Source organism: Lepidochelys kempii, chromosome 19, assembly GCF_965140285.1.
Source record: "Lepidochelys kempii isolate rLepKem1 chromosome 19, rLepKem1.hap1, whole genome shotgun sequence".
Classification (NCBI taxonomy): domain Eukaryota; kingdom Metazoa; phylum Chordata; order Testudines; family Cheloniidae; genus Lepidochelys; species Lepidochelys kempii.
In genome coordinates this window covers 9,885,395-9,905,834 of record NC_136398.1, presented here as the reverse complement: position 1 = coordinate 9,905,834, position 20,440 = coordinate 9,885,395, and the positions used below count along the sequence as shown (strand labels likewise).

The window sequence follows — 20,440 nt, the reverse complement described above, 5'->3', positions numbered from 1 at the left end:
TGACACATGGAATTGATCAGCTCCGAGTCGATCCAGAAGGAATCAGCAGCGTGTGCAGCTTGTTATAATACACAGAGTGAGAGCCTAAAAGGCACAGTCAAGCGAAGATGGGAGTTTCAGGGGAGCCAGAGACACACAGGGAGGCTGTTCTACATAGCAGGAGCATCTCCCCCAGGAGGGTGGGACTGCATGGAGGAGTGGTCAGTGCTAGGATGAACAAGGAAGGGAAGGCAGAAACGAGGGCCATGAGGTCATCAGGAGAAAAGGCCACTTCAGGTTTAAAAAGCCAAAGACGGCAAATTTTGAAGTGGATCCTGAAATGAACAGGGAATCAGTGCAACTAGGTGGCTAGCAAAGAGTTTAATAATCAGCTCAGTAGGGGTCCTCCCAACCCTCTGATTGGCATCACTCTGTTATACAAAGACATACCAGGGGATTTAAGGTTTCAGAGTAGCAGCCGTATTAGTCTGTATCCGTAAAAAGAAAAGGAGGACTTGTGGTACCTTAGAGACTAACACATTTATTAGAGCATCGGATGAAGTGAGCTGTAGCTCACGAAAGCTTATGCTCAGATAAATTTGTTAGTCTCTAAGGTGCCACAAGTCCTTTTCTTTTCCTGGGATTTAAACTGATATTTTAAACACAGGGGTTAAGGGGCTCAGTCAACTCTCCCTCTTGTGTCCCCACACCCCTCTGCCAAAAACCCCAGCTGCAGTGGGAAGTGTGAGCGTTCCCTTACTATTGGATGCATTGGCTGGTGATCAAGAGCCCTCATCTCACAGAAGCACTTCCTGTTATATTACATTAGCACCCCCAGCGATGGGCCAGGGCCCCGTGGCGCTCGGTGCTGAACAAACACAAAACAAAAAGACAGCCCCTGCCCTGAAGAGTTCACAGTCTAATCTACAAAAGCAGCTCTCTGCTCACTGTTGATTCCCAACCGGCCGCTAAAGAGAGGTCTTTTCCCCTCCATTAAAACCAAGGTGCTTTCTTCATTAACAAAAAAACAAAAACAAACAAAACAAAAAACTTTTAAAATTACTTTAGAGAGTCCCGATGCAGTGGAAACAAACAGCAGCCTGTGCTTCTATTGCTTCTTTGGCCGGAGGGTCTCAGAGCACCTCACAAACCTGAATCCTCACAGCATCCCTGAAAGGCAGCAAGATTTGTTCCCACTTCACAAATGAGGTGCACAGAGGGTAAGCGACTTGCCCCAGACTGCCGAGCATGGCAGTGGCAGAGGTGGCAATTTGACTCAGGAGTCCAGTCCCCTGCTCTAATCCAACCATTTATTATCAATTGACATGCATTCAAGAGATGCCTTTTAATGCTAGAGGGTCATCTTTGTTCACAGCCTTACAACAGTGCAGTCATCCCCCAAGGGCATGGAGTCAACTCGACACAAGGAGACATTCTTGGGAGCACAGCGCTGAGAACCGTTCAGCTAATCAAGACATCATTAGCCCGGCCATGTGGGGGCCTCAAGCAAAGAAGTCAATTGCACGGAAAGGCCTTATCTACACAAGAAAATTGCATCAGTTCAATTTAAGATTGGTTAAACTCATGCAAAACCCGTTCTAAACACTGAGGCCACGTTTATACGTGGGTGCAGCTGTACCGATCCGGCGTGTCTGGTGCAGATGCTCTGTGCCAACAGAAGAGCGTCATAAAACCACCTCCGCCAGCTGCACAAGCTACGTAAGTTACACTGACAGAAGCGCTCATGTCGCTCGGATGTGAGGGCGGTTTATTCAGAGCCCCGAGCAACACAAGTTCTGCCGACATTGGCTGTAGTGTAAACGCAGCCAAAGTTAAGAGTGGCTCCGTTCCGTTTAGAATCAATTTAAGCTAAATTGAGATAAGCCTCTCCAACTGAAGGAGTGCCCTCACCAGGCTTTGCGTAGATAGAGTACATCACTTTAAGAAACACCCCTTTAGTTAAAGCAGAGCAAGTCTGCAGACAAGGCCAAGCTCTTGCACCTCTTCAGTGTCATGGTAGGTGGAAGCGCGTAGCTCCAGTGAGGAAAAATAGTTATTTCTCGTTTCATTGCTTTTCAACATAGGAGACAATCCCTTTGTTCATGGCACCAGCTGAGGCCAATAGCAGGACTCACACTGAATTCAATGGGAGTAGAAGCAGGCTTCCTGGAGCTGGGATGTGCCTTTTTAATTGGTAGAGCATTATGCATTATTATTACTTATACCCACCTAGAGCAGTGGGGAGAATACAAAACTGCAGACCTTGCACTGCTCAGGAACCACCCCCTCCCCCCCCCGCCCCGCTGCCCCCCTGACTCCTTCTCTCCTACCCTAGCACATCCCAAACCTTCCCTCCCCACTACACAGATCTTCAGAATTCTCCCGCCTACAACCCTCTAAAGGATTTGCAGGGATACACACCCCCAGCACTCACCCCCCCCGAACAGTCTTTGCTGGCATGGCTGCTTCTCAGCCCATCTCCCCCTTTAATACTGCAAGGCATGCATATGTTAAACCTTCCATCAGTCAGAGTGTAGGACTGGGAATCAGCCAACTGGGCTTTAGTCTTGGCTTTCCACTGACTTGCCGCAGGACGTGGGCAAGGCACTTTACATTTCAGCCCCTCAGTTTACCGATTGAAGATAATCCTTCCCTATTTCACATGGAAGGGTGCTTTGCAAAGTGCTGACAGGCTCTGGATTAAACGGTCCTGTGTAAATCCAGAATATAGATACAACAATCAACCCTTTAAAATCCTTAAATAAATAAAATTAAATATGGAGCGAGAATGCATGCAAAGCAGGTCTCTATATCTAGCACAGGAATTTCTAAGGCTACATGAAAGCTTATGGGATGCAATTTTTTGAAGCCATTTTGCACCCGCCCCATTGGAAAATGCCGATTTCAGAACCTGGCCCCAGGAAGAGGTTGGTTTTGGTGAATTTTTCAACTCAAAAAAAAAAAAAAGATTTTGAAAAAAAAATTGAAATTGTCAAAATGTTTGCTTTGCCATTGTCAGAACAAAAAAAAAAATCCAGTTTTCTTGTTCAAAAGAACTTTTCATTTCAAAATAAGCTAATTATAGTAAAAGATCAAAATGTGAACAAAACATCTTGATTGATCCAACCTGAAGGATTTCCCTCCCCCTAGATTTTCAGCTGGTGAAAGTTTGCAATTGACTTTTTGGCCCCATTCAGGACAGGAACATTTTTGGAATCTTGAAAGTTTTCATTAATAAGAAAAGTCCTTCCCTGCCCCAGCTCTACATACAGCCTTGTCCTCCTCCTGTCCCTCACCACAACTGGTCGTCGCATTCGGTCTAAATTTCTATCACAAACTCTGCAGGGACCTGTTCTTACTGGTCTATCAAGGGCCAAGCACCCTTACAGCGCTCTGTGCACAGTGTCAGTCATTTGCTGAACGCTCTCATGGGGACCAGAGGGAGAGAAAAGAGCAGAGAGAACCTCTGTTCAATGGTCTTGGAACCCTGCTTAGCTACAGAACCAAGACAGCTTTGGTAAGCTCCACCAGCTTGGCCAGAATCCCAGAGCCTTATTCCTTCTAAACCAGTGTTCCAGAATCAGTGTAGACAGGGTCCCACCACTGGTTCTGAGCCCCAGCTCGGAGCACAAAGATATGACTTAGAGGCCGTGTGCATAGTCCTGCAGATGGAGGCGGAAGGGGAGCTGTACTCAGAGCAAATACAGCTCAGTCTTGGCAGGCTCCCACAGGAGCTTTTCAACGGCTCCCCACCGCAGCCAGGGACCCTGTGGGTGAGCAGATTGACGTGGGGGGAATCTGTAGGTAGTCAGCGGGGCCATGGATTACCCAACCCCATTCCCCCCACCCTGCAGGAACGGGAGAGAGAGAGATAGGAAGAGACCTAAGAGAGGAAGGAGGCTTTGATGAGAATTGTGCCAGTTGTGAGCCCTAAATGCCTTCCCATCTCCTGCTGTTCAATCACCGGGGTAAGGGCCTGCTGGGGAAGGAACAAAGAGACAAGCGCAGGACTGCGCTCCAGCTCTTGTGGACAGCCAGGATTTCTTCCTACCTCTCCCCATTTCTTACAGGGCACACAAACCCTCGCTTTGGGGGGAGGAGGCAGAAAGACCCTTCAATCTGGGGGCGAGGCAGGGCCATTTCCCCTACACAGCCTTGGTTCATGCTCGAGGGAAATGTACACAAAAGCTGTGTCAGAGCAGGGCTCAGGCTGGTTTGGAACAGCATGGCCCTGCCCCCGCTGGTGCCCAGACTGTATCAAGGCCGGCTCCAGGAGAGAAGCCGTGCTTGACCGGCAATCTGAAGAGGAGATGGGCTCAGACTAATGATCCAGATCTAGACCCGCCCTGCTCCTCCCATGCTTAAAGTTCAGATCAAAGTCCCCACTTTGCAACTGGCCCTTGGTCTCAGCCTAGCACAGCGGAGCCCTGGTCTATGTGGGGCTCCTAGACCCTACCCCCACCCAGATGATAAATGCCAGAAATGACTTTCAGACACAGCCCCCTCTCTAGCGTCAGCAGCAAGGAAGGATGCCACTAATTTTCTGACAAGGACGTTGAGAAAGCCACAGGAGATACCTGCGTGGCCACAGCCGGCCCAGCTTTGTCACTCAGTGCAGGATTGTTCCCTGCAGTGGGGAAAATGGTAGCCCAAGCCTGCTCGAGTCAGAGCTGCAAAGCCCCTAGAAAGAGCTTCTCATGACTCCTGGGCGCACACCACATTCTTAATCTCAGAACCAGAAGGGTAGCTCCTCCTTTCCTCAAACGTGTTCACCACCTGGCTTGGGTGGGTAAACTGAAGAGGGGCTTGTTTCTTATCCCACATCCCTGTTGAAACTTATTCCACTTGTCACATATTTGTGGGGTTCATGCTTTGCACCAAGAGCATGCCAGGGTGCCCCGACACTGCAACGACACACCTGTGGCTGGCCCATGTCGGGCTCACAAAGCTCAGGCTGCGGGGATATACAATTGCAGCATAGACGTTCAGGCTCGGGCTGGAGCCCAGGCTCTGGGGCCCTCCCCCTTCACGAGCCCGAATATCTACACTGCAATTCGATAGCCCCACAGCCTGCGTCAGCTGACACGGGCCAGCTGTGGGTGTTTTACTGCAGCACAGATGTACTCTGCGAGTCCAGATCAACTTACACAGGTTTGTTCGTTTTAGGACCATGGTGTCAGGATTAGTCACCGCAACTGTGGGCTCTGAAATGTGCACTGCTTGGGCTAGCAGGACAGCGACAGCAGCCCACGCTGGCCTGACTCAGAGTTGCCAACTCACAGTTTTATCTCAAATCTTGTGAAATTTGTGTTTTTTTCTTAAAGCTCCAGCTCCCGGAGTCAGGAGATTATGTGACAATTTCAAATTTAATGTATGGTCAGGTAAGTTTCCCACCCCCCTGGCTTTGGAGAAAAGTTTGAAAAAGTGAGCCCTAAAGGCTGAAGAAACAGAAGGCAAATAAAAAGCACCCCAAATAGATTTTAAAAATCATGAAGATTTTGGGGATCGGACTCATGATTTTCCATGGGGCCGGTGATACAGTTAACCCTCCAACATAGCATAGGGTACGTAGCACAACTGTACCACCACTGACAGAAGTTACAGTCATGCTAGGAAGAAAACAAGCAACGTTAACCACGGTCTGCCTAGCCTAGACCAAACCTACATGTGAGATCAGTCCATTCAACACAACCCGTTTGTATTTTCAGCCCCGGCACTCGGTACTGAAATGTTGCCACCGATTCTCTTCCATGGCTAAGGAATGATTTGGGTGTTCATCTGCATGGGCTGCATAAGCAAGGAGGGATTATTTATGTGAATAGAATTTTTAATGTCTCCCCTGAATCACTTGGCAAATTTTTCCATTGCCTGAGGGAATATAGAGCTGAGAGAGAGAAGCAGCTTCTTTCTAAGAGCTTGTCTACACACAGACTGGGACAGAAATAAGTACAACACTTTCAGTTTGCATCTTTAGCTATTTTGGTGAAAATTGTGTGTCAAACACTTTTATTTTGGAGCAAGCGCCTTATTCTGAGTAACCCAAGGGCTTACCCGAATGGGAAAATTGACCAGAATATCTATTATGGAATAAATGTCCACATGGGGAATTTTTCTGGAATAGCTATAGCATTTAAATTCACATCCTTCCTTATTCCAAAATAGCTTCCCCCTATGGACAAGCCCTACACCAATTTTTTTTTTTTTGTAAACTGATTTAAGTTAAATAAAGATAGGGCATCCTTGTTTCAAAATAAGAACGTCCACACAAATACATACTTGTACCTTCAGTTATGTTGCTGTGTGTTACCACCAATCTACTTATTTCTGTTCCAGTTTGGGTGCTGACCTGGCTGACTTTTAAGTCAGGGTTTGGGGGTATGTTAATAATGGAGGCATTAGCATAAAGCAGGGGCTCTCAAACTGTGGGTCAGGACCCCAAAGTGGGTTGTGACCCTGTTTTTATGGAATTGCCAAGGCTGGCTTAGAATTGCTGGGGCCCAGGGCTGAAGCCTGAACCCCAAAGCCAAAACCCTTGGGTTTTAGCCCTTGGTGGCGGGGCTCAGGTTACAGGCCCCCTGGCTGGGGCTGAAGCCCTTGGGGCGGGGCTTGGGCTTTGGTCCTCCCCCATGGGGCAGCAGAGTTCAGGTGGGCTCAGGCTTCAGTCCTGGGGTTGTGCAGTAATTTTTGTTGTCAGAAGGGGATCACGGTGCAATGAAGTTTGAGAATTCCTGGCATAGGGGGACCTGCACTTTATGACCCAAGAAGTCCATTCCAGATCTCAAACACATCCAGACTTTTCTAGGTTTGACTTGAGCCTTGCTCTAAAAAAAGAGGCGTGAAGAGATTCCATTTGTTTGGAGGTCATTTTATCTTGGAGAACATTTAAGGGCCTTTTCTCCCACCCCCCAGGGGTTTGAGAGTTTGTGGTGGGGGAAGGGAGATGCCTGCAGTGATCAGTTTAAAATTTAGACAGAAACAGGAGCTCAGAGCTCTTTTTGAAATGGGACAAGTCTGCTCTTTTTGGAACACAACACACTGCCTTATTAATCCCAGCAATACTTCACAAACAAAATAGAGAGGTACAAAGGTGCATTTCCCCATTCAGAATAGCTTGGATATCAGCAGATTCCCTTATAACAACTCCAAGTCTAACTTGGCATATTGCCACTGAGCACAATGGGACTCTGCAAGGGAGTGAACTAGGTGTTTGCTGGCATCTTGGAGGCTGATCTGCAATCTTTACACCCTATAATTCCCAGTGGCTGCAGCTCCACCCGTGGCAGACCCACACAAAGTTCTGGCAATCACATCACTGCATTCTCTAACCCTGCTCAGGGTAGAAAGCTTGATCCCCTAAATCAGTGGCTCTCAACTTTTCCACACTACTGTACACCTTTCCGGAGTCTGATTTGTCTTGGGTACCCCAAGTTTCACCTCACTTAAACTACTTGCTTACAAAAATACTTGCTTACAAAAATCAGACATAAAAATACAAGTGTCACGGCACATTACTGAAAAATTGCTTCCTTTCTCATTTTTACCATATAATTATAAATTAATTGTAAAATAAATATTGTACTTACATCTCAGTGTATACAGCAGTATAAAGAAGTCATTGTCTGTATGAAATTTTAGTTTGTACTGACTTCACTAGTACCTTTTACGTAGCCTGTTGCAAAACTAGGCAAATATCTAGATGATTGTATGCCCTGGAAGACATCTATGTACCCCTGGTTGAGAACCACAACCCTAAATGTTCACAGAAGGGGATCACGAAAGAGTCACAACACAGCCAAATGGAAATTCACTTCAGAATTCAAATGCCTGTTTGGGAATCATTTCTCCCTGTTAGCGAACTACAACCATGAGTTAAGATCACAAGCTAACCTTTTCCATTCACTAGACATTTGTCATTTCCAGACCTTTATTAAGCACCATCAGGCTGTAGAATCAGGAGCTGGGGCCACCAGAAAACAAAATCAGCTGTTGAAAAATCTGTCCTGGTAAGATGCCCCTTGTTAATTCTGGGCACGATCCCAGCCAGGTTATTTACACTGAACAGATCCGGCCCGTCTAACATTTCTGTCCAGCCTGCCAGGCTCTTTGGCTGTCCCCTCGCAATCTCTGGGCCGCTAAAAGTCCAGCAGTTTAGTGGGGCGCTCAGGCAAGCTGCCTGCCTGCCATGGCCCCACAACGCTCCCAGAAGCAGCTGGCTCCTGCTGGCATGTCTCTGCGTGCCCCTGTGGGACCATGCGTGAGTCAGTTTCTGTGCCTCATTTCCCACCCCCAGTCTGTAAAATGGGAATAATATTCCTGTCTCTCGCTGGTCTATTTTGTGCATGGCATAACGGGGCTCTGATCTGAGCTGCAGCTTTTAGGTGCTATTGTACAAGAGACCCAAGCCTTATCCACACGACAGCTTCCGCTAGAAGAGCTGTACCTGTTGGGAGTTACAAGGCTAATGGGACTACTCGCTGAAGTAAAGTTACTCAGGTGTGTAAGAGCTTGCATGGTCACTGGCTTCAGACTCATGGAAAGTTAAGCACAGCGTCGCTTCAGGTTGGGCTTTCTGTGAACTATAGTAGGACCTTGGGTCCCTGGTCTGGGGGGGCCTATGTGCTAGGGGCACAACAAACTGCCCCACGGAGCTTGCTTGCCCTGGGACTGGATTTACTATTGGACCAACCTGGTAGTTTGTCCCTTTTATTTATATATTTATTTAAATAGAAAGAATGGAGGGTTCCCAAGCCAGCAGTGAGGAATATTGGCATACTGCGTAAGGGACCACGCATGCCACAACAGGAGCCGGCCATGCCTGGAGGCAGCAGGTTTTAAGACAGGTGTGATCGTGAGAACGGGTGGGCCAGCGTCTTCCACAACTGGGTCAGGAAACAATGCTCCAATCAAAGCGTAACAGGTTCTGTCCAATTCAGAGCAAGAATAGACAATATCATGGTAAAGACCCCTGAGCCCTGTCTACACTGCTATTGCCATTAACGGACCACGATAGGCCTCAGTTTTCCTGCTACTGATGCACCCCAAGGTCTCATCTACACCAAGAGTTATCAGGGCTGTTCCACCGTTGGTGCCCCCAGTGGAAGTGGAAGTGCTAGAGCAGACAGGACTTGGCCATTTGTACCACTGCGCTGCCTAGGAAGGCATGGAGTAAGAGTAGACGACACCATCGTACAGGACACGGCAGCCGGGCTCCCCCAGTGCTCCCATGGCTAGCACCGAGGAGCTTCTCTGGTGCAACGTTTTCATCAAAAGCCACCGGTGTCTACAGCAAGACACCCGTCCACAAGTAACACCAGCTGTAAGGTAGAACAAAGGCCAAAAAAGAATGCAGATCTATTTGTTCAGTCTGAATAGCGTAAACTGCCCCGGTGTTGGTCTTGTGGTAAAGGCCCTGGGCTGGAACTCTGAGCTGACCGCTCAACCTTGGTCTCCTGTCATGGACTTCCCCTGTGATCGTGGTCAATTTACAATTTTGCTGAGCCTCAATTCCCCCATCTGTAAAATGGGGATAAGAGGGCTACCTTTCTCCCACCATTTATCTGTCTTGTCTGTATAGACTACAAGCTCTCTGGGGCAGGGAGTGTCTCTTTGTACGTGTACCTAGAGCACCTTGCACAAATGGACCCCAGTATCAGCGGCCTCATACAATATAGTTCTTTTTCAAATTAATAAATACTTTGCCCTCCAGTGGCACATCTTACAAGGTTCCTCAACGCTCTCAGAGAGCGAGAAATTGGAAAAATGGAACCCAGGAGTCCCAACTCACAGTTCCACATTGCTCTAATTATTAGACAACACTGTCTCCTTTCCAGAGGTCATGCCTGTCTAACCCATGATCTGAACTGCAGGGAAAAATTGCCATTCCTTGAACCATAGGAATGGGATTCAGATGCCCGCATGATACAATATCACAAAGCCCTGCCAGGAAGAGTTCTCTGGAGGTAAAAAACAAAACAAAACGGCCAAAGTGCTATCCTTATTAGATAGCAAGAACCAAATTCTTTTAAAATTCTTATCACTTGAGTTTCTCTGGATACGCATTAGCATTCCCCTTTGATAAACATGCCGAGAGGTTCCTCCACTTCATTGCAGCTTCTCAACACTCACGTATCCTTGGCCAACAGGCTTTCATTTTTCCAGAGTAACGTTGCTAATCCAATACGTGTATTTTCCACTCTTCCCACCACAGCAGTATTCAGGGGAGGGACTATTTTCCCCAGCAGTGGAAGAACATGTTTGGCACAAAGCTGCAATAAATCCAGCACTGATAACAATAGGCCCTGTGTTTAAGGGCCTGAACTTGTTCCCATAGTAAGTTCTTTGGGTGGGGACCACATCTTCACGTATATATGGTGTCCAGTACAATGGGCCCAGGATCCTGGCTGGGCCTCTGCACTCTACGGTAATACCAGCATTAAATAAGTCAGAGTTTTGCTATTGATTTTTCAGGACACGCTCCTGCTCCCATTCAAGACTGAGCTTTATAAGGCCACGGCAGCCTAGAAATCAGCAACCCAAAGAAGCTCCGGATGAATTATCCATGGGATCCACCACCCTACACACTCACCTCTGAGTTTAATTTAAAGTTCAGCCTCTACATGGAGCCTCAAGATCGGGGGAGGTGGGAATTGCTTTATACGGAGTACAGCATCCTGCCCTTCAAACCACATTACCAGTCACACAGCATGCTGGGAAGCTGAGGGTCCCCAGAGAGCTGCAGAGTCCCGACTCTCTGGCTAATAGGGGGCCCTGCTATCAGATCAGTAACAGTAAAGTACATAAAATTCCAGGGGATTATTAATCCTTGTGATTTCTTTGGGAAATGTGACTCTGAGATGTGGGCTTAGGGACCAGGATGATTTTTCTAATGCGGTTGTTTTAAGGGACCCACAAAATGTTAATTGTTCAGGTTAGTTTAATTTTCCCCCCACCCAGAGTTAACTATTCCCTTTCTGTTCTCTCCTTTTGGGAATTTAATTTGGGGCTTCCAGACATTCCTCAGGCTTTTCTCTGAGCCCATTTTTAAATAGCTTTCTGTTTTAAGACTCGAGTGGGTTTGTTTTTGTAGTACACTGAGCTTACTTTCACTAGTTTTATTTGAGGCTCTCAAAGCTCTTCCCAAATATTAAGCCTCACCACACCCTAAGAGGCAGGCAGGCAGGTTTCAGAGTAGCAGCCGTGTTAGTCTGTATCCGCAAAAAGAACAGGAGTATCTTGTGGTACCTTAGAGACTAACAAATTTATTCAAGCATAAGCTTTCGTGGGCTACAGCCCACTTCATCGGATGCATAGCAACAGATGGGATATAAAATCCTGCAAGAGAATCGTTCTCTGTTTTTACAGATGGAGAAACAGAGGCACAGAGAAGGGGAATGACTGGCCTGAGCTCACCGAGCCAGTCAGTGACAAAGGCAGGAGAGGAGCTCGGGACTCCCGGTTCTTTGTTGTAGGTAGGGTGCCCCACTGACAGCCTGGAGATGAAATCTTTAGCCCCCACAAGAAGGGTAGCAATGCAGCCTCCCCCCTAGTGCCCTGCCAACGGGCCTCAGTCTTGTGCTATGAGGACTATTTTGTGGCTTGGGAAAGGAGTTCAGTCTCCATGGCCCATTCAGTCCTTGGACTCTCAGCTGAGGCTGCAAACCATGGTACCAATCAGGGCATTTGCCTTGAATGTGTTTCAATTCCCCTTTTGCTGGTAACTCTTGCTGCCTTGGGGGCTAGCGGGGACTACCCTGGGCGTGCACCCACTTCAAGTTCCATGTGTTTGTGTTTTATTCTTTCCCCCAGGAGGCTATTTCATGGGTTCCTTTCTATTCTGGGCTTGAATTGGTCTTGCCTGGTGGATCCAACCCACCCCTTCTGCGGGGGAGTGCTAACCACTGCTGGGGATGCACCATTCCAGCCACGTTTCCAAATAAAACTCCCAAATTAAACCCTGCTGTTGGGACTCTACAGCCGGTCAGGGTCCCCATGAGCAGCTCTCTCATCGGTGGGTGTAAATCAGTGCTGCTCCATTGTCTTCAATGGAGTCTGCTGATTTACACTAGCAGGGGAAAGGACCCAGCATCTCAGTTCTTGGCATCCTGGTTGAAGGCCAACTCTGCTCCTACGTGCTTCATCCCCTCTGCCTCCTCAGAGGCCCCCAAATGAATCCATCTCCAGTGCCTGGGGAAGGCTGGGAGATTTGACCTGAATGCCTCATTTTAAGCTCACAAGGCAGCCCTGGAGGAGCCCCGTTAGTCGCCTGTCCTGCAGAGATTTTAATCTCTTTGTGATCAGATAAAGGGGGAGAGAGAGAGGGAGACTCACCCCCTGCCGGGAAGGGCCATTCAAACCTGGTTCCTGTAATAAAGTGATTTAATAGATCTAAAGAGGCCAATTCCCTTCTTTCTCCCACAGTTACTTCCTGTGGGTCATCATTCACATATGTAAATGAAGAGGGGAAGGAGCGGGTTATCCAGGACACTGCAGCCGGTTAAGCTGGTTTTGGGGCATTGTGGAGGTACCCCATGGCAGACTGATACCACCCCTATTCTCAACACCTCCCCAGACACCTCATTGCTTGGATTTGTCCATTTGTCTGTCCTCCTCTGGATACTTTGGATTATGGCCCATCACTGACTTGACTCTCACACCATTCCTTGGGGTGAAGGTCTCGAAATACACAGCTACGTAGTGGTCAAGAAAGGTGCTGGGTTGACAGCCCCAACATCCTCTATTCATAGCACAGCATACACAGTGGAAGTAGAAGTTTCCTTTGTGTTTCTGAAACGTGTCTCAACCTTGTCCCAAGGGATGACTCCTGGGGATGAGAGGAGACATTCATTCTCCGTGCTCTCCTTGGCTTCTCTGTTGGGGCTGCGAACAAGGGGCCCCAATTTGTGCCATCCCAAATCTCCTTTGGGAGAAGCCAGACAACTGGACTGAGTTCCAGATTAAATTCACACAGGCCAAGTAGCCACTGGCTAGTAATGACTTTCTATTACTACCAACCTGGGGCTGGATTTGAACCAGTAACCTTGAGATGAACGGCTCGATAGACCATCATCAAGCTGAAGCCACCTAGTTGCCCCACAGGCACAACTCCGTCACCTCCAAGGCTAAGCTGGAAGCGTCTTGTTCCCTTGAATGCTAACACACAATTAAAGCAGGAAGCATGCAAGCTGGGGAGCAGCCAATTGGACATCAACGTTACCTTTGACTCTATTTCCCCCCTCCACCACTCCAAAAAAGTCTACTCAGTCACTTACATAAGTTTCTTGAACATACCAGCTCTCCACCAACTCCCTCTAAGTTTATGGCTACACTGGAGAATTTGCAGCTGCGCCACTGTAAGCTCTCCAGTACAGCTGCTTTCAGCCAACAGAAGAGAGTGCTCTCCTCCACTTAATTAATCCACCTCCACCACAGGCAGTAGCTGCTCAGTGCAAGAAGCTCTCCTGCTGACCTAGCGCCGTCCACACCAGCGCTTAGGTCGGTGTAACTTATGTCACTCAAGGGGGGAGTGGCTTATTCACACCCCTGAGTGACATAAGTTATACGGCTGTAGATGGTAGCGTAGACATAGTCTAAGTGTGCGAACAGTCACAGGAACTGCTCAACCCACGGCCCAATCAGCACACAGCTGCGGCCCATGTGACATCCTCAGGGCCATACAGGTAGTATATATATTGTGTGGATGTGGCCTGCATAACAAAGAGGGCTCGCGGTGGTAAATAGGTTGAGAACCACTGGCTCAGATTAAGGGCTCTCCAGACCCCATCTTGGGTGATTTAAGGAAGTTTGTGGCCTTTTCCTAGACAGGTTTCAGAGTAGCAGCCGTGTTAGTCTGTATTCACAAAAAGAAAAGGAGGACTTGTGGCCCCTTCGAGACTAACAAATTTATTTGAGCATAAGCTTTCGTGAGCTGTATGAAGTGAAGTGTATGAAGTAAGCCGATGAAGTGAGCAGTAGCTCAGGAAAGCCTATGCTCAAATAAATGTATTAGTCTCTAAGGGGCCACAAGTCCTCCTTTTCTTTTTTCCTAGATAGTGGGTTGTGAGAGATACAACAGGCAGACACACCCTGGCTAAGTCTTTTTTGTGCAGGAATGTTAGTGACTGCAATCAGAAAACTAGACTGACTGGGGGCAATAAATGCTGGGGAGAACAGAGCATTCCTACCAGACTCCATTAACCGGGAGTCACATTGAATCTCTCTCTCTCTCACACACACACACACAAGATCCAGTCGCTTCTTCTAACAGAGAACTTGGCACTGTCATTTACTGGATCTAATGACTAGTTCCAGGAACTGGGTTTTCCCAGCCAATTTGAATCCACCTCCTCCATACTCAAACAAATGTTTAGTATGCATCTAAAGGGCTGTGTAATTAGAGCAAAAGCAGTTTCCTTTCTGTTCTACACCACGCCACATCCCTGACTGCATTCTCCCAGGCTGAGAGAATTCAGTTTTCCACGTTCATTCACTTTGGGATTTGCCATATCATTCCATCAGCCATGACCGCAGGAGCCATTCCCTCCTGGAGCAGAAGATGAAAGAGAACCCATACCCCACCTCCATTCAATCTTGTGGTTCCAACACACAGCTTCCTCAATGGCAGGGATAGGTTATAACCAAAACTCTGCATTTGAAACACCCTGAACTCTGGGAAAGCCCTGTTCTGAACTCTTTAAACAATGGCACTCAGCCTACCCCCGGAAGGAACCCTCTCTTCTGGAGGTCTCATGACATTCAGGAGCCATCAATATGTCCATTTCTAAGTTCCGCTTTTTCAGTGGTTTTCACATCACATAACGTCCATTAAATAATCAACTCTGTTGCAGGATATTACACTACAAGCACCACACCAACTTTTCAATGAAGAGAACAAGTTTCTTTGGTGCCATCTAGGAATAAATAGCAAACACGTTGTTTACAACACCACACACAATCCATATTCAGCTACCCTTCAGCCCTACTATTAATCAGCTATACTGTGTCCACACTGGCTGGGCAGACTGTGTTTAACCTGTGTCAGCCTGTATCCCAGGGTAGCTAAGGCCTTTGAAAGATGCAGAACCAGAACAGAGATCATGCAGACATCTCTAAGGGTATGTCTACCCTGCAAGTGAAGGTGGATTGCAGCATGAGTAGTCATCCTTGTGCTAGCTTTAATCTAGCTAGGGTAATCTAGGGTAACAACTGCAGTGTAGACATGATGGCACAGGCTAGTATCCAGACTATAAGCTGATTGAGGATCCTGGGTACATACCCTGGTTGCTAGCCTATGTGCCATCGAAAGCTCATGCTCAAATAAATTGGTTAGTCTCTAAGGTGCCACAAGTACTCCTTTTCTTTTTGCGAATACAGACTAACACGGCTGTTCCTCTGAAACCTGTATTATTACTGTTACCCATGATCGCTAGATTAAAGCTATCCAGGGTGCGCCTACCCGTGTAATAATCACGCCTTCACTTGCAGTGTAGACACACTTTAAGAAACGCAGAACCAGGCCCCAGGTTTTTCCCCCAGAGACCACCTATGCTTCAGTGTAAGGCAGATTCAGCAAAGCACTTGAGTCCCATTGGCTTCAAGGGGATTTAAGCACATGCTGGAGCAATTTGTACAGTGGGGGTGCGGAGAGCCATGAAACCCAAACTGGAAACCCTGGATATAATGGAAACCACTGCAAGCCAGGGGGTGCAGCACCCCGCCCAGTTCCAGCGCCTATGGTTGAGGCTAGCAGAGTCACTGCCCCTCACAGGCAGGGAGATTTTAAAAGCTGGTGCCACAGAAGATGCCCACGACCATTTCCCTGGGTGAATGCCATAGGTTGGCATTCACCCAGATCACAGGTTTCATAGGCCTGTCACATGCAGATGCAAACCGAGACTGGGCCTGCACCCCGTTCCCTCCATACTGTGGAGGAGGACTTTTCTGGGGGTGGGGGTTGTAAGATTTTTCTGCCTCTTTAGAGCAAGAGAAAGGTGACTCCAACACACCATGTGAAGAAATAGTCTCAGCCTAGGTAGTGCCAGGGCTAGAACCCATCTCTGACCAGCTTAGATTTTTGTCTCCAATCCCATTTGACAGCACATTAAGGACACAGCCGTGTTACACCAGAGGGATCAAAAGGTGGATGATTTTTAACTTCCGTGTGGACACGGTCAACGGGCACTGTCCATTGTTAACAGCCACAGCGTGGGGGTCGGGGTTTCTAAAAACATGATTCTCTCCTAGATGGGACCTAATCATACCGCGGTCAGGGCACAAAGTGTTTTAACCTGTGCCCTGTAGCCCAATGAGCTTGTGAGTGATTCCATCATTTTGGAATGGGGTGGGAAGCCTATTCTAATTCACTGTCTTGGCCCCCCATCTCTCAGCACACTTCTTCCTCCATCCACAATCCATGCAGGCCCGCGGACATTATTTCTACTTCCAGTACCCGCAGGGGAGCACTTTCCACCCCACTTTAAGCAGGAGGGTGCCTGCCTACAAACCCCTCTCCAGCCAGCCCCCACCCCTAGCCTCTCAAAGCCTATAGCAGCTCCCTGCCCAGCCTTATGGGCTCCCACATGAGCCATTGTTGACAGAAAATGGGATCAAGCAGGTATCCCTTTTACATGCGCTGCAGGAGGGCTGGCTCCCTGGAGGTACTCCGGAGGGGAAGCTCGTCCCCAAATCCCCCAACTAGCTGGCCCTGGCGAACCAGTCCCCCGGTCCCCACGGGGCTGAGGAAGTGGGAAGGGAGAGAGGAGGCAAAAACAATCACAAGAAACAAGCGCTAATCCCAAAGCTCCCGAGGCAAGGCCGCAATCCCTGCAGGCCCAGCGTGGCATCGGGATCCCCTTCCCCGCTCCCTCCCCCCACTCGTGGGGCTGATGAAGCTGGCCTGAGATGTGTGGGGGGGAGGGAGCCTCAGAAACAGGCTGGAGCTACCCCCTCCCCAAGAGGCTTCACAAAGCAGGAGCCCCAATGCAGGGGACTCCCCCGTGTCCAAACGCACCTCTCCCCCTCAGCACGGGGGTGGGAATGCCCCCGGCCGCCCCACTCAGGGCGAGCTGCCCCCAGAGCTGAGCTGAAATCTTTGCCAGCGTCCTAGGCCGTAAACCGCCCAGCCCCACCGCCCTGCCCAGGGACCGGCGGAGGAGGCTGAAAAGCCCCTGGACCCACGCTGGCCTCAGAGAAGCCCCCCCCCCCCCCAGTCTTACCTGGTGCACAAAGACATCCACGGGGGCGTCCAGGGCAGTGCCCTCCTTGCTGGTCATGGAGAGGAAACCGAAGCCCATCCTCACGTTGAACCATTTGCAGATCCCGGAGCCGTGGAGGGGCTGGGGTTCCCCGTCTGGCTTGGGGGAGTCTCCCGCGGGCTCCTCGCCCGTCTTCGCACAGCCACCTGGAAACATCCAAGCCAGACCCACTGAGCTAGGGGAGAAGAAACCAGGAGAGCCGCCTTCGCCATAGTGCGGCGATGGGGACCAGCAGCTGGGGCGCCCATGGAAGCATGATCGAGGCTCCCTCTGCAGCCCCTGCCCTTCCCCGCGGAGGGGGCCCCCCACTACTGAGACCCCCGATTCCCTAGGACTCTTCCTGACGGCTGCTGCTTGCAATCCAGCTGCGCGCACCAAGCCAGGCGGCTCCACACTCGCCTTAGAGAAACCGCCAGAGCCTTTGCTCCTTTGGGGGGCGGGGGAGTCTCCCTCTCCCCCAAATCTAAAAGCAAATGCACCGAACCCCCACCCCGACATGAAGTATGGGTCACCCAGTCTGATCGCAAAGGGGGCTGGGGCGGGGGGGAAATCAATCTCCCGTCCCTAGAAGGATAATTTTGTTATGCTGATCAGTTGCAATTAACCTCGATTAGATCTAAGAGACAGAGGGACTGAACCCCCTCCTCCCCCAAATGGTGCGAAATAAAAGAAATCCCCCCGAAAAGTTTTTGCCTCTCGAAATCAGCTGATCTCCCATTTTAAAAGGCACCCTCTCCACTCCCGCCCCCCTTCCCAGCTGCTAGATTCGCCCAGTCTTCGCAAAATCCCCTAAAAGCCCACAACGTCCCAACTCTCACCCCCAGAGGAAAGCACATGTTGCAGTGATGCACTGATTTCATTTACTATCCCCCCCCACCCCCCGCACGCCGGAGGAAAAAAAGGCGGGGGGGGGGGGGAAAGCAATCATTCGTTTAGTGAGTTGCTAGATCTAAAGCACCCAGGGGTGGATTCTTCCCACAAAGCTGAAACAAACAAAAACAGATCATTTTTGGTAGCGGCGAATCCCCCCCCCCCTCCACAAATCGACCAAGGCTGTAATGAAGCGGCACCGAACCTGCAAACTGCTGGTTAGAAACGGAACCCATCCTGCACCCCCTTTGCAAAAGCCCGAGCTGCGGCCGGAATCCCCTCCGCTCTGCAGCCAGCCGGGAGGGTGTCCCCACAGCTCAGCCCCCAAAAGAAGACTCAGCGTGCTACATCTTCACTCCAACAATAGCGGTGGGAGGGCCCAAGGGCTTTCCAAGGATCCCAAATTCTAAGAGACAATAGCAACCCCTAAGAGCCATGCCTCCTCCTTCTCTCCGCCTCGACAACACCCCTGAGCTCTCCCCCCTCCCGGAGGTGGGGGTGGGGGGGAGTCACCTTCTGCCATGCTGCCTGCTGCGGGACAGCCCTGGTTAATTTCACTTTCCCCCTTTTCCTACTTCATCACGCCTGCTGGGGCGGGGGGGGGGGGGGCGCCTTGCCTAGACATCCATGGCTCTGTTTTATCAGAGTGTGGGTTTCACGTGTCCCCTTCCTCCCCCTCCCCCACCTGACTCAGTTACTTTCCCCCCTTGCTAATAATTATACATTCCAAGAGGGATTTTTGTTTTAAGGGAGGGGAAGGCTGCCTGCGAGTGCAAACCCCACAGCGGGCCAATCACGACAGAAACCACCTGTCAAGACCAAAAAAAAAATGAATGACCCCTCCCCACCCCCCTTTGCACTCCACTCCACCCCCTTCAGGACACTATTAACCGCTGTACCCTTCCCGCCCCCCCCCCCAGCCTCTAGTCAGTTTGGCTGGGAGATGATCGGCAGGACTCTAGCTGATCTGTTTAAAATGAGAGCTCTCCCGCTTCATTCCTGCTTGGCACGTGAAATCTTTCTCGGCCAATTCCCTCCCCCAGGAGAGGAGAGAGCAGGGGTACTACTGTTAGGGGTAGAGGAAGGGACTCGTGAGGGACCCTCTCCCAAAATACTCAGGTCATGGGCAGTTGCTCCTAGGAGGATCTGAATTAATGAGGTGGGGGGCGCCTTTGATTGTTTTCCCCGTTTATTGCTCTCTGGTGATGGATTAATTTTAAACCACCTGCGATTGGAGTCATCTGGCTTCCCAAATTTCGGAATTGAAATGATCCAACCTTGCTTTTGAACCACCCCCCCCCCACAGTTATTTATTCAATGCTGGGCTTTAGTAAAATTTCCCCGGGAAGATTTCTTTTTAAACAAACAAACAAAGTCTTAAGGGGGGCGGAGAAGAAAACACAAAGGGATGTTTTATGAAGGGGGGGAGCAAACCGATTTTGTGTTCGATGCATCACGTGGAAGACGAATTAAGAGATCCCGCCCCTGTTCCGTGGTTTAAAATCAAAGGCTGGTGGTAACAATTTGGGGAGCTCCACTCAGTGTTGTAAATTTCATTGTTGCACACGGGGTAGAAACGCCAGCAAACAGAAGCCATGTCCCCCAGCCAGAGGAAAAACAGGATGTTAAAATGAAAGTCACCCAAATCGAATCCCCTGTAAACGGTTCTTTTGGCCCCAAATCACAGAGTTGTTTTGGGAAGCGTTGCATAACAACCTGGGAATTAAATCTGTTCCAATCACTCTTTTTATAAAGTATTTTCCGATCTCGCCCCTTCACAATAAGTTAGGCAGGGCATAAATATCTTTGCCCCTCATACATGTAAAGTTCAGGGATAAACATGGTGATCTTATTTTCTACCCCCACTACAGCCGGGCCTCTGGGGTGGGCAGGGGGGATTGGAAGCGAAGCCTGAGAGCTGGTTAAAAGGCAATCAGATCAAATGAGATGCGATCAATGCTTCATCGGGGCTGATGGATGGGATTGGAGACCCCCGGGGGTGGGGGTTCCCGGGCGCACAGCAGAGGAGAGACCCCTAAGGAAGGGGGTTCTTGTCTGGGAAATTCACTTGCTCTCCGTGAAATGCTGGGTCCCGGGATTAATCCCCCCCCTCCCCGCCCGCGCCCCGGGAGTGGGGTGTGAACTCTAGGCTCTCTCTGGCCAGCATATTTGGCATTACATATCTGGAGCGGAAATGACCCATTTGGCTATTCGGGGGGGCGCTTTCTTCCCTCCACTGATAGTGGCTTGGGGGAGGGGCTGGCTGGGGGGGGCTGCATTTGCCACCGAGGGTCCCGATTTGCATGGCCTGAAGGGGTGGGGGCTAGAGGGAGCTGAGTTTC

The 20,440-nt window shown here is 49.6% G+C and overlaps 1 protein-coding gene across 1 annotated transcript in view; it reads right to left on the bottom strand.

The window, feature by feature from the left end:
• The window catches only part of LIN28A (lin-28 RNA binding posttranscriptional regulator A), a 31,222-nt gene extending 12,888 nt beyond the window's left edge, over positions 1 to 18,334 (bottom strand). Inside the window, exons 1-2 of the mRNA XM_073317851.1 lie at positions 18,304 to 18,334; positions 17,190 to 17,374 (exon numbers count right to left, since the gene is read on the bottom strand). Of these exons, the coding sequence (XP_073173952.1) occupies positions 17,190 to 17,374; positions 18,304 to 18,334 (216 nt within the window). The remainder of the gene's footprint in view (positions 1 to 17,189; positions 17,375 to 18,303) is intronic.
• Between the last annotated feature and the right edge of the window lie 2,106 nt (positions 18,335 to 20,440).